The sequence below is a fragment of the Carassius auratus genome, unplaced genomic scaffold (genome assembly GCF_003368295.1).
Source record: "Carassius auratus strain Wakin unplaced genomic scaffold, ASM336829v1 scaf_tig00214237, whole genome shotgun sequence".
Classification (NCBI taxonomy): Eukaryota; Metazoa; Chordata; class Actinopteri; order Cypriniformes; family Cyprinidae; genus Carassius; species Carassius auratus.
Genome location: NW_020527572.1, coordinates 385,117 through 399,322, shown reverse-complemented (window position 1 = coordinate 399,322; position 14,206 = coordinate 385,117). Strand labels below are relative to the sequence as shown.

Below are 14,206 nucleotides of genomic sequence, written 5' to 3'. Positions count from 1 at the left end.
ACACTGTGTTCAGGGAGTGTGGGAAGACACATATGAGCGTAACAATATTAGTGACATTGATCATGTGCTCAGACTGATACAGACTTCCAGATGTTCTTGTTTGCATTGAAGTACAAGATGCTCTTTTGATCTTCTCAAATCATCCTGGAAAACATGATTCAGTTTTTACACAAACACTGCTAGCTTCAAATTCCCATTCATTTTTTTTTTTATCCCACTTTTCACTCAAATTAATATAATTAAGTAAAAAATATGTTAAAAAGATATATAATGTCTATAAAATATTTTAATATGTAATTTAATTTATGCATTTATTTTAGAAAGAAATATTTGTGTAACATTTAAAATGTCTTGACTGTCACTTTTGATTCATTAAATGCATTCCTGCTGAATAAAAGTATTAATTTCTTTCAAACTGAATTGAGTGTTAAAAGGGGAGGGAATGGAGAGGATAGTGAGACTCAGTTGTCAGGATGTTCTTTAATACTCAGCAGATGGTTCTTCTGTGGCTCTATGGGGAGACAGCTGTGTTGGATCTTCTGTGTACAGTTTAGGATCTCTGAATCCACAAACACACACACACACACATGCACTTCAGTACAGAACTTGAAGATCCTCCAATGTTTTTCTTGTTGCCAGTTTACTGTCAAATCTCCATGAATCTGGCGTCCTCTGCTGGTTAGAGTTAGTGCACTGCAGTTGTCTCTCTACGAAACTAATTTACTATTTCATCTAAACAGCTTTTGTTAATGGGTCGCATCCAACCAAAATAAAAAATAAAAACAATTTGTTTTCTAATTGTCCTTGAAATACAGTTTGATGTAAAAAGCATGTAACCGAACATGTTAATTCTAGCACAAACGCTATTAAAAACATAACACCACTGCATATAATACAAACACTTACACATAGGCCTCTAAAGACTGTAAGGAATTTCACTCTAACCTTCTCTCTCTCTCTTTCTCTCCAGGTGCGGAAGCACATCACAGACCTGTATGAGGATCTAAGAGATGGGCATAACCTCATTTCCCTGCTTGAGGTGCTGTCTGGCGTCACATTGGTGAGAAATGAACTACCATTACCTTAACACAGAGAGGTTATACATAAGGTGTACACAAATTTGATTCCAATGCTGTATACAATTCTCCTGTGCAGTTCATGAGGCAGTGATCTGCTTTATTTTACACAATGCAGTTCAGGTGTCACATGAGTTGATCTGGGGGTTAGGCTGATATCGTTAAGTGTCCTGGCTTGTGGCTGATGTTGCAGAATGCAGATACAGGCCTTGCAGAAGTCTGACATGTACTGCAATGTGTTGTAAAGACATCTGCATTAGTACATTATTTCTGCACTCTGTCTTGCCCACACTGATGGCTGGGGACCATGATGCACTGGGGCAGACTGACTGACGTGTGGATTAACAGAGTGCTGACACACCACCTGCCCTACACAACTACTGCTCTATCTATCCATCTGTGTTCCTTTCTTTCACCTCATCTTTATACATACATACATATATATATATATATGTATATGTGTGTATTTGTGTGTATATATATATATATATATATATGTGTGTATATATATGTATATGTATGTGTGTGTATGTGTGTGTGTGTTTATATATATATAAATTCTTTTTTGCACTTTTTATTTGTTGTTTTGTTTAGCTCCACTCTCTTCCTTTATCTTGTTTTAATTTGTTTAACTGTTGTTTTGTACATATATCCGTCCTTCAACACTGTTTTTGTCTTGATCCTTTTTCTGGGACCCTCTCTATGATGATGTCATCAGCACAAGGGGGCATCAACTCTGCGGAGAACGTCTGTGTGCTCACCCCCACTCATCCTGCTGGGTGTGGAGGATGAGGAGGATGGAGCTCAGGGAGTATGTGTGACCCCTCCCCTCCCCTCCCCTCCCCTCCCCTTATTGAAACAAACACAGTCACACACAGTCAGATCTGTACACTGCATGGCGCAGACTCAAAAGTCAGGTCAATTTTGTGAATATGGAGAGGGGAATGTCTAATACGCCAGTTCATAATTTGATGCAAGACATAATTTGATTTATTACATTTAGGTGTGTGAGAGACCATCCCTTGTGTACACATTTTATATACACTTCACTTCAGTACTGCCAACGCTCACGTCACATGCTCACATTCAATCTGACGACTTTGACACATTTGCCCAATTGTTGGGGGTTTTCTAATCACATGTTTGCAGGTTTGCTGTACACGCTGCTGCATTTGAGGGTGATAGTGAGCATGCTTTGCATGAAAGGGTGTGCGGGTCTGCCACATGACCTCAGTAGAGAGAAATGCTGGACCGATATACTGGACAGGCCAGTTAACTGGATGATATTTGACTATTTTGATTATTGGCCATGCTTGACAATAAATATAAAATAGATATATTTAATGTTTTCAAACCTGAGGACATTTTGATTAATCTTTTTGTCATATTGTAAAATTGAAATATACAGCTTACAGTTCAAGGGTTTGTGGCCAGTAAGATTTTTTTTTCATCAATTATTTTATTCAGCAACAAATTAAATTGATTAAAAGTAACACTAAGTAAATTTACAGAAAATGTTTATTTCAAATAATTTCTGTTATTTTGTACTTTCTATTCCCAAAAAAATCTGAAGCAGCACATAAATGTTCAACATTTGTGTTAATTTGTTAACAAATGCAGTCTTACTGAGCATAAAATACTTTTTTCAATTTCAAAAACATGGTAGTGTACAGTATATTGGTATTATATCGGCCATTTACTGCCCTGCATGCTAGATATTGCTTTTGGGCGCCCACTAGCAGAGAGATGTTAGCAGGTAACACAGAGTGTGTGAGATACAATAATTATTTAGATTTGCTGTTGGTTGCTGAATGTTTTGCTAATGGTGATATTTTCACAGTATGCTAGCTATTCCCTGTGACTCTGAGAAAGGATTATTAATTACTGATGATCCTGAGAGGGTCTTGGGTTATTTTGCAGTGTGCTGCTTCTGCTTCTCTCAGGCTTGTGCTAACGAAGCAATCCTGTTTTCACACAGACCTTCCATTCGCCCTGATTATCAGTGAACTCATCTGCATTCTCTCTCTGTTTCTCTCTCACTCTCTTTCGTTCTTCAATAGCCCAGGGAAAAGGGTCGCATGCGATTTCACCGACTCCAGAATGTGCAGATCGCCTTGGACTTCCTTAAGCAGAGACAGGTATGAACGTCTACACTTGCACATTCTCTCTCTCAGAAACAATCACAAGCCGCTTTATACAGATTGTCAGCTCTTTATTTATAAATGCAAAGATGTAACCTAATATTCAAGATTGGGTAGGCTAAAATTTGATTTTGGGGGTCAAATACTATTCTGAATATTGGGGAGGATGTGTCCCCTTTAGTGTTTAGGCTAGTTACCATCACTTATGGACAAATGTAATGCACATCATTTAAGGGAAGTGAATACTAGATGATAGCTTGGGACGTCTGTGTCCTCTGTCTCGTTGTGCTTCAGTTGGAAGCATGGCTCTGAGATAACATGACCTGGAGTTGATAGATGTGTTCTGCCCCATAGAAGTCTGTCCAAAACCCTCTCTGTTGTCACCCCAGCCCAGGGTCCCTAAACCAGACAAAATGCCAACCAGCGCTCTTCTCCCGGTACACAGTACATAGCTTCTGACAGCTGTATACGAGGTCAACAAATGAGAAAGCTGTCCTGAAATTACATTACTTTGCAAGTTTACATCACAAGTTTTCACTTGTTTAGTCCCTAGCCATTTTTAGAAGATTCAAGTAATGCTATAGTGTTTTTTGGGGGGCAATCAGTTTTATTCGACACCTTAACACCAAGTTATACCTTCAACTCATCCAGGTACTTCCCACTAATGAGAGTGTTCTGTTGCTTTAATGCAGGTCAAATTAGTGAATATACGCAATGATGACATCACAGATGGGAACCCGAAGCTGACACTGGGACTGATCTGGACCATCATCCTTCACTTCCAGGTAAGTTCACCTTAGCCACAGCTGTGTCCTATTTGAATATGCAATGTTTAACACAGCAAGACTTAGAGGTTAGAGTTAGAGGTGACTCGGCTTAATGCTAATAGCAGCTGTTTACCAGCCTCTCATGTCCACAGCTGTCAGTTTATGCAACAGGGATTTGCCCATGGAAAGAATAAGAGAACTCGAGAGGGAATGGTTCATAAGGAGAATGTGATGGATAGAGTACAATCCTAAACTAAGACTTTGAATATGCTTAGGGAACGGTTTATATGGTGCTTTAATGTAAAAGGCCTGGCAGTCTAACTGTTTTGCAGAATGGACAGAGGTTGCAGACAATTGTAGATGGGCAATACAAGCCTGCATGCTGATAAAAAACAATAGTTTTTAGATTTGTGAAATGCCCTTCAATTTTCTACAGTATACTTATGGGTCAAACTAGAGAAGGAAGGTCTGTTGGACGGATACTGCGCTGCTGGATGGTAGAATTGAAATGTCCCATTTGTAAAGGCAATTTAATAAGCTGCATGTTAGTTAATCTGAAACAATAAAAATATATTTTTGCACTTACTCCATTTTTTTTTTTTATATATAGAAAGCTTACAATTTGTGGCAGTCTGATCAAATAATGACTCAGGAAAAAAATATTTTCAACTCACTGTAGTTACTGTTTCCATTCATTCTTGTCAAATGCATTGTATGCAGTACTATATTCTTTGATTGTAATCTATGTTTTACCAAACATAGTATGTCATTCATATGAAAAATCACATACTATGTGATACAGTTGTGAAGTCATTATGAACGCAAAATGAATCACTGATCAGCTGTGAGAAAAGGCCACAATGCTAATTTAATAAAAACTAGCTCTTATCAAAAATAATAAAACTGTTGTGATAATTTACTCTATGGTGATAATTTAAGAGTGTTCTGTTAAATGTCATTTAAAATATATAGTTATCATTTACTGCATACTAGCTGCATTTCCCAGGATCCTCCAGCAGAGGACACTGTTATTACCAACAGAGCGGTGACATCACAAGGTGACATGTGCAGCTGGTTGCCAAGGTGATTGTGTTTAGTATGACCCCAAAGCATTCTTCAATCAGCATGATTCAGCAGAAGAGAGTGGAGGAAGCATAGGCCTTGTGAAATAGCAATTAATAATAATAATAAAAAATAGATTTAGAGAGATTTTACATTTAGAAATGCAACCTCTTGTTTTTTTTCTTCTCCACAGTACTTAAATCTGATATTTTATATCCATTTTATTCCCAGAATAACTAAAGAGTGGAGATTTGTTACAAACTATCAATTATCTAGACAAATCGCACTAATTGAACAGATTACTGCAGATCCTTCAGAAAAAAGCAGTCCACTGGCACACAGAGAAGTACTTGTAAACTACTTGTTGTGTCTCTGAAACAACATTAAAACATTTTATTAATTGTGCACAGGGATGAACAGAGTCGCAAAAAAAAATAAAACAAGGAATTGGGCTTTTAAAACTTGCATGCTTAAGTGCTATACTTAACATTGCTTAATTATGAAACGATGGAAATTAGACAACAGTACTCAAAGCAGAGCATGTCACTGACACTAAGACAGTACAGAGAATTTGATTTTGGTCAACATTTTAACATCAGCTTTGCTAGTCGCTGTCAACCAAAAATATGTTGGAAACAGGAATAAATGGCTGGATGGTAGACCACTTTAGAAGCTTGTTGTGATGAACACGTTTACTCTTGTCATTGTAAACTCTTAAGTTCAAGTCGGTCCACTTCCAAAGGTGTACTGTAACATGGCATGATCTGTAATGTCTGGCAGACAAAATTACTTTAGCTAAATATAACGTAGCATGGATCATTTACGGAAATATCCAGTTTAATCATTTTAGCAGAGGCACATTAGGAGCCATTAGGAGTTGCTCTTTGTCAATAGAACCATTCGAAACCACTCCTGTAAGTGCCATTTTGATGCACACTTAACTGTACATTCACTCCAGACAGCCAAGAGAGACCAGCTATCCAACCTCCCCCACACTCAATCTGGGACACGTCCCTCTGTTTTAAAACCACTGCTGTTATTTCGGCTAACAGCAGCCTTTCGAAACTGTACTTTTGAATTTGCGGAGTGTTTGTCTGGACAGCTGGGTTGTTTGATAAAGATTTTAGTGTGCTGAAATCTCATGACCTCTATATCTGCAGGATAAAGCTGATAAATGTGTGCCCGTCTCTTGTCAGTAAACAGAAATGTACCCTATCTCAGTTACAGTACAGAAGACTCTGGATGCATGACAATTAGGCTGATTCAGAAAAAAAAGAAAAAGAAAAAAAAAGTGGTCTCAGCTGGCTGATTATCATGGCATCACATTTCTGTTTGATTTATTGCTTGTTAATTCATTATTAATTTCCTTTGCAATCTTGCTCATTTATGAATAAATACCACCACAGTGCTGTATTTTGTGTATCATTGTCTATAGAGAAGGAATATCTTAATGTTTACAAAATGTTGTCACATTTACTGCTATTTGCTGAATTTCTGCTGACAAAATCATCAAAATCACATAATTTCAGTAGGAATCCATAAAATCTGGAATTTCATGTAAGGGGCATCAATTTCCCAGCACAGATTAAGCATTGGGTTCAAAGGGTCATGCAAATGTGCAGTATTGACCAATAGCCTGAAAAATAGCTTTAATGTGACTGCATCTTTACAGTTGGTAAGATCTTCTAAGAGTAGATCTGGTAAGATCTGTATCCACTTAATTATTTACAGATTTATCATATTCTTCAGTTGAGTTTGTGGTAAAGCCATTCATTCTGAGTTGTCCCTTGTTCATCTCAGTCAAAATGCCTTCTGGTTGGTGTGTTAATATTTATATATTTATATAAATGTTGGAGAGGAGGGGCGATAATGTTAGCTGTGAAATGACATGAATGTTAAGGAGAAACAACTATTTCAGGTTCATTGTTTTCTTGCAGTCTCGGGCTGCAAAACCAGTTGAAGACTATTTGATTGGTGTGCATATGTGCGTGCATGTTGAGCTCTGAGCTCACCAGGCATCGGAGCAGGGAGGGAGGGAGGGATGAGCACGTGGATAGGAGGAGGTCGAGAGGGAGGAGGAGGAAGCTTAAGCAGCAGCAGCGTATTCAGTGAGGCTGCAGCAGACTGGAGATGAAGCTCTTTTTTCCGCTGGTGCCTACCAGTGAGAGCAGAGGAGCTACCCAGCAACTGAGAACTGAGCTATTACTGGAGCCCCTGGCTTCCTCTCTCCCCTGCAGGCCTTTTGAAGCACATCACATATACAGCGAAACGTATGCTTTCAATCTCAGAATCGGGATCGCTGAACCCTGCAGATGCAGACATGTAAGTCACACGTTTTAATTTGTACCCAGGTTGTGCAAAGGAGAACATCGGATCAATTTCGCCATGCTTGACTGATGGAGCTACGCTGTTTTCAACACTGGGGCAACCACTGTTCTCCGAGGCCAGCAGTGCAGCTCCAGGTTGGGGGAGGATTCCTCTGGATTTCCCTCTGTTCCTCTTCCAGCCATGGTTCAACTGCTCAGCCCAGCCCTATCCTGGCGGCATTCTAATTAGATCCCACAGCCAGAGAAGCCGACAGTATCAGGGAGCGGCACCTTGTCAGCTATCGCTCTTTCTCTCATCGGCTCACCCCAATCTATGGACGTACACTGCTTAGTGGCAGAGCAAGGAAGACAGGATGGTTTGAAACTGTCTACTTCATATATGGGAGTGGACTATGTGCTAAACCACATCTGTAGCCAGTCATGTCAGCAGGGGGAAAGTGGTTGTTGATTTTTTCTGGCTGGAGGTGAAGTCTTCACTCATTGTAGTCAGTGTCCTCTTTGTTGACTTGAATGTGCTGGTGTCAGTGCATGGGATGCCAGTTTCCGTGGCAGCAGTGACGAGACGCTTAGTACCTAGCCCCTCCCCTTCTTTCTCTTCATGACTGGAGACTTGTTTTAATGGAGTTTGCATGACATGAAACACTCATAGCTGCAGGTGTGAAGACCAAACATCACCTGACGTGACCTGGTTATTCTTGACTAATGAACGGAAAAACAAAAGATGTTAAGCTGTGATGGGTTGTAACTAATTTGTAGATGAGCTGCTTGACTCTGCACTTTCATCCATTAGCAGCAGATCTGGTTCCCATTGCACAGCTTTACTGTAAGTGTTCCAAGGGATTTCTACAACTGCTACTTAAAGCATGATCTACTCTACGTGATTCAAGCACTATGGACTGCAGTGATCAATAATGTGTACTTAAGATATTAAGAGAAGCAGATGTTTCTAGGCATCTTACTGTACACACATGAATACGCTCAGACATGGTTTTCTCCAGTTTTATTTATGTGCAAGCTGATGATTAGTGCATCCTAATTATACATCCTGCTGCAGAGATTTTGAGCATGTGCATGTATGCTCACAGGAGTACGGCTTTGTATGTGTGCAGTGCAGTTTTATCGCGGTCCCCACTTGAGAAATATCTATAGTGTCTTCTATAATAGTGTGTCTCAGAGCACCATGAAATAGCTTGCTATTTAACACATAACTTGTGAAATGGGCTAAAAGGCACCAGTTTTTCTTCAGTCAGTGCTGCACCATCACTGCATCATGAGAGAGTGAAAAAAACATCAAAAGCCTTGCCCGTAGGATTTTAATATTTTATAAAGGACAGTAACCCATATTCAGCATCATGTCCTAGAGCTTACTAGGACTTTAAGTGGTATTTGGTTTAGGTTTACCGCAACATTGGCTGAACAACATCACAACGAGAAGACTAAGCAACAGGGGGTATGACTGCTGTACAGATTAAAGTTGAGACATGATGTCCTGGGAGAACCTCACCTTGTACCAATCCCTCTTGTCATGGTTAATACTTTTTGAATCATTATCTCTTTAACTTACCTTACTAGCTGACTCAGGCTGACTCAGGCAATCCCATTGTGGACATTTTTTCCTTTTGGCTCATATTTATTTTTACTCTGTCTCTATGAGATATGGGGAGCTCCCTTGGTTGTGTGAAACAACCCAGGGAAGCTGGACCAGGTGGTGCTGCACCACTATCACCCAAAAGAAAACTTCGCTTTAGACGAAAACGAAAGGCCAAACAGAAGTTAAAAGGTGCCAAAGGGGAGTACAAGAGAAGCCTTGAAGAAAAGGACAGGGAAAGTGTTGAGTTTACAGAGGAGTCTACGAGAAAAGCCCCTGATTCAAGCAAATTGGTATCAGGACAAATAACTACTGGAACTGATACACCCACCAGTGTTGTCCTTGTTCCTGGTATGCCCCCAATTTTTGGAAGCACAGGGACATTGCGTGGCAGCAAGATGGCTATTCTTTCCCCAGATCCTAGTCCAGCCTGGCTGGGGGCACTTCGCCAGTTTGAGGTAGAGGGACTCTGTGAAGAGTCTCAAGCTGAATTAGAGCAAGGCAATGCAACACCTGGAGGAGGAAGAGTCTGTAAAGTTCGAGAGCGAGTTCAGGGGGTGTTAGAGAGACCCTGTGTTTTACGCTCTGAACATGGTGACCTGGAAGTAGAGAAGAAAGGAGGGGATGTGCATGGGCAGAGTGAACTGATGTTCAGTGGGCCCTCAGAAATTGAGAAGAAGGGTGTTGTTCACATTCGTGAGTTTGAAGGGCAACTTTGTGTGGTCCGAACTGTCTATCCAAGGGACTATGGGTCACCTGTCTGGCGTGACAAAGAACTTGAGGTCCATTCTGGACCTCCAGCTGCATCTCCTGTTACTGGAGGCACTATGAAAATACAAGTGTCCACAACTCAAGGGCGATCACCCGGAAAGAGCGGCTCTGCCAAACCAGCAAAAGATGCAGCTCAGGAAAAAAAAGGGAAAGAGTTCCTATTGGACAACTCTGCACCAGGAGCTGAAGGTTTTTGCCCCCCACCACAAGACCTTCAATCTTCAGGTTATGTTAGCGATGCGCCTTTCACCTCACCTGAGACGGGAGGTGCTGTTCAGACTGATTGGGGGAGTTCTTCTGATGTGCTTGATTCTTCTGTGCTTGAGAGTCCCATCTCCCCTCAAGAGATACCGGCTAAGCCCTCCACCCAGGTCAGATTCTCTTCTCTCTGTCTTCCTAATACTCTTTCATATTGCTTTTGTAGAATTAATGGGTAGCAATTAAAGCTGACAAGGCTTGGCTGTGGATCGGGGCTCATATGTGTTTGTGTGTTTTGCACTTCTATTTCTACACTACTATATCTTGTGTGGCTTTTTTCTCTCAGCCAATCAGCTGTGCATAGAAAATAGCAAAATTTTCCTGAACCTCTTCCATGAGCCTAATCAGTACTGCCCAGAACATCTCTCACTGTCTGCCTCCTTCCCTTCCCTCTATTCCTCATTATTGTCCTTCCCTCATACCACCCACTCTCTTTTCTGTCATTCCTGATTCTCTAGGTTCTGTATTCAAGTAAAACTGCACGGCAGTGCCAAAAACAGGATCACAAGTGATGTTCACAGACATTTTTTCATCTGTTCATCTTTTTTTCTCTCTGCACCAGTGTGATTGCTGCATATTTGTGTCTGTTGCCTGCCCTCCCTTGCCTAGTGCTCCATCTGCACACTTAAGAGTTATGGCCGGTGGAGAGGGATTTCAAGGCCTCGTTACAGACATTCTTGTAGTGTGCTGGCTGCACTTGGTTTATTAAATGATCAATCTTAAGCATATTCAAACCATGAATGCCATGCATGCCATGTCAGTGATGTCCATCTAGCTATATTTCTGCCAGAGTATCAGCAATGCAGCATAAATGTGGAAAACAAAGCCAGCATGCACACACCCAGAAATCCAAATCAATCAATCAATGGTTGAGTGTTATAATGTCAATGATCTCTCGCCATAGAGCAAACTGTCTACAGTATATGATGGCTGCAGTCACGATCTCATGAAATTTCTCTATTTCTCTATATATATAAAGATTGATTTGATATGTCCATTAATCAGGCCTACAATCTTCTTGGCAAAATGTTTGCAATCAACATTTTTGCTTTCCTTTCTTTATATTACATAGCATTGCATTAGTTCAACTCTCAGAGAGTCTAGCATGGTAATATACATGGCAATGTTAATGCTTTTGGTCTTGCATGTAGCAAATACAGAGGCTTACTGTTGCCAATATATCCACAGGCATGCTGCTGTGAGCATATATAACATGCATTAAATTACCCTGTAGAAGATCTATACCAGTGGAGCTGGGGAAGGTGGAGGGATTCTGAAGTGTACTGCCACTGTTACAGCAAGCACTAGCCAAGTATTTGAATGTTGAGCAGCAGGTTTATTGGCTGCTGATGTGCAAATAACCAGCCAGCTGTGCCATTTGAATAACTTATATATATATTATTATTATGTGTTGATCTGGTTGGTCCATTGATTTAGAATTGTTTTTGTTTGGTTTTGCATTCTATTTTTTGTCTTTTAGCAATGTTATATTACATATACTGTGGGTATTGTGTTGTTTTATATTTTTTGTTTTGTTTGATTTCTTATACTGAACAATATCACTTACCATTGTTTCATCATCAAATGCTCTTTTACGTTGCTGATTGTAGCACTTCCTTCACTATCCCTTCCCTTATGCCCACAATACTTTAAAGAGGTCATATGATGCTTTTTTAAAGATCATTATTTTGTTATTTAGTGTAACAGAATATGTTGACATGCTTTGTTCAAAAAACACATTAATTTTCAAATACTGTACATTATTGTAGGTCCTCTTTTTCCCCTCCTCTCTCAAACGCATTGATTTCTGCAAAGTCCCTTTGTCCCAAAGTCCCTTTGCCCCTAAGTCCCTGGGTCCAATCAGTCTGCTCTGATTGGACCCAGTGCATTGTGATTGACCAAACACGAAATCACTTGTCAGAAATGTAACGCCCCATTCCATAATCGCAGGCTTCATCTTTATTTCAAAATAAATGTAAAGACCGTTAATAATGTCCTTAGTTTTACCATCAGTTCAAGCCTGAAAGGGAAACAGAGTTGCGTGACAGATACAGTGATGAAGCTAGTATGTGTCTGCAGTACACAAGCAACAGACTCTTAAGACAGCTGACTCTCCACTGTGTGACCCCCCCCCCCCCCTCCGTCTCTCTCTAACAAACACACACACACACACACTGACAAACACGACGGATAAAAATCCACATTTGAACAGTCAATAGCGAACACTTAAACTAATAACAAAACATACTTACAGTAGCTGATTCAGAAGCGGCAGATTGCCATAGCAAAGTCTGAATTTCTGTTCACGAAACGGTTGTGCATAAAATGCATTGCTGTTCTGTTGTAAGTAATCTAAATGCATCTACTTTTGGAAGTCCAAATAAAGTGCTTTTGCTTTCCCCTAGATACACACAGCATCTCCCTGTGTAGTGCTTCAACACTAATTGCGGTTACTGAAACCACGCCTTCTTTCTTTGCATGAACATTTGTACGGTATTACACAAATTTTCCACATAGTGATGTAGACATGTGGGGGAGTGTTTGAATGAGCCATTTTAGAGGGGCGTGGCAGAGTCTGAACTCTCTTTGGATTAGAGACTTTAGTCTTTGCAACTTCACAGATCTTTAGTATGCACCAAGAACTTGTAACACTCCAAAGAGAAAGTAAAATTAGAAATCGCATCATATGACCCCATTCAATTGTTACAGTGCACATTGGCGTGTGTTCATCTGCCGGTAACATGCTCCATGCTAACTGTAATGTAATTCGACTAATTGAAGGTTGCAGCTCATCACAAAGAACGACTGTCCTTACTCTATTATAAGGTTTCATACTGAAGTCATCTGCACTCTAATGGAAATTCCAGCGTGTCAGTATGACCTGTCTGCTGTTTTTAATGACACACACAGCGTGTCATCACCCAGATTTATCTCTGCTGTCATGGACGATTCATCTTGAGACTGACTTGACTCAAGCGTTCTTGTCTGGAAAACATGTTTGATGGTGATACCAAAACAAAAGAAAAGGCAATGTTCAGGTGCATTTTTATGGCTCAGAGCCTGGTTGATTGGACTAGCATTAGAAATCGGTCTGACCTCACCTTCTAATCATCTTTAGAGTAAGAGGCTCAGGCTAGGACAGTTACTGCTCTGTTTCTGTATGTCACCAAATTTGCTCAAGCTAATCTTGGCCTGCATTGACTTTGTGAAGACTGATTTACTCTTATGTCGGTCTGTACTCTGTACCGTCTGCATTCATGCCAGGATTTAAAGTGTTCTTTGCTAGCAAGGCAAGAAAAGAAACAGGCAGGAATGTGAAGAGCAGCATATGAGAGGAATGACGAAGGAATACAGATTAGAGCCTGGCACAGACAGATACTGCGGATACTGACTCCCTTTGTCAAGAGGAAGTGAATGTAGAGGAAAGAGATAAGTGTAAGGTTCATGGCCTAGCTGTTGTAGACTTAGACTTTAAATACAGTGGCTACCCCTATAAATATACATTTGCCAAGTAGCGATGCTCGACCATTATAGTGGAAGTATGTCGTCAGTTTCCCTTTACTTACAACCATTTGATGAAGTTCAGGTACAATATAAGCTTTTTTTATTACCAGATTTCTGAGATCTATGTGAGCGGTGAGTCAGGGGACCTTACCGCGAAAGAGAAGCTGCTACTATGGAGTCAGCAGGCCACAGAGGGCTATCGTGGTCTCCGTTGTGCCAATTTCTCCTCCAGCTGGAGCGATGGACGCTTGTTCAATGCTCTTCTGCACAGATACAGGTTCACACACAAACACATTTACTCATAATGAGTGCTCAGTTTAAAAGGATAGGTGCACATCAACGATCAAGATCTCATGGCATTGTGATTTTTTAGGCCGGACCTGATTGACATGGAAGTGGTTGCGCAACAGAGTAACCGTGAGAACCTGGAACAGGCCTTTGAGATTGCAGAGTCGTTAGGGGTAACACGACTTCTAGATGCTGAAGGTAACATTGGTGTCTTATCTGTCCTTAATTTTCATCCATTCTACATGCAGGAATTCTTATGGGCTAAACTCTGTCTGTCTTTTTTTTTAATCCTCTCTCTACGTTAGATGTTGATGTGCCGTTGCCAGATGAGAAATCTGTTATCACGTATGTCTCCTCCATCTACGATGCTTTCCCCAAGATCCCAGAGGGTGGAGAAGGCATTGCAGCTAACGTATGTTCACTT

General features: G+C 40.5%; 1 protein-coding gene across 1 annotated transcript in view; it reads left to right on the top strand.

Annotated features, from left to right (window-relative positions):
• The window catches only part of LOC113091600 (microtubule-actin cross-linking factor 1-like), a 156,899-nt gene that overhangs the window by 62,853 nt on the left and 79,840 nt on the right, over positions 1–14,206 (top strand). Inside the window, 7 exon segments of the mRNA XM_026257176.1 lie at positions 971–1,060; positions 1,795–1,887; positions 3,137–3,214; positions 3,910–4,002; positions 13,605–13,771; positions 13,868–13,980; positions 14,088–14,194. Of these exon segments, the coding sequence (XP_026112961.1) occupies positions 971–1,060; positions 1,795–1,887; positions 3,137–3,214; positions 3,910–4,002; positions 13,605–13,771; positions 13,868–13,980; positions 14,088–14,194 (741 nt within the window).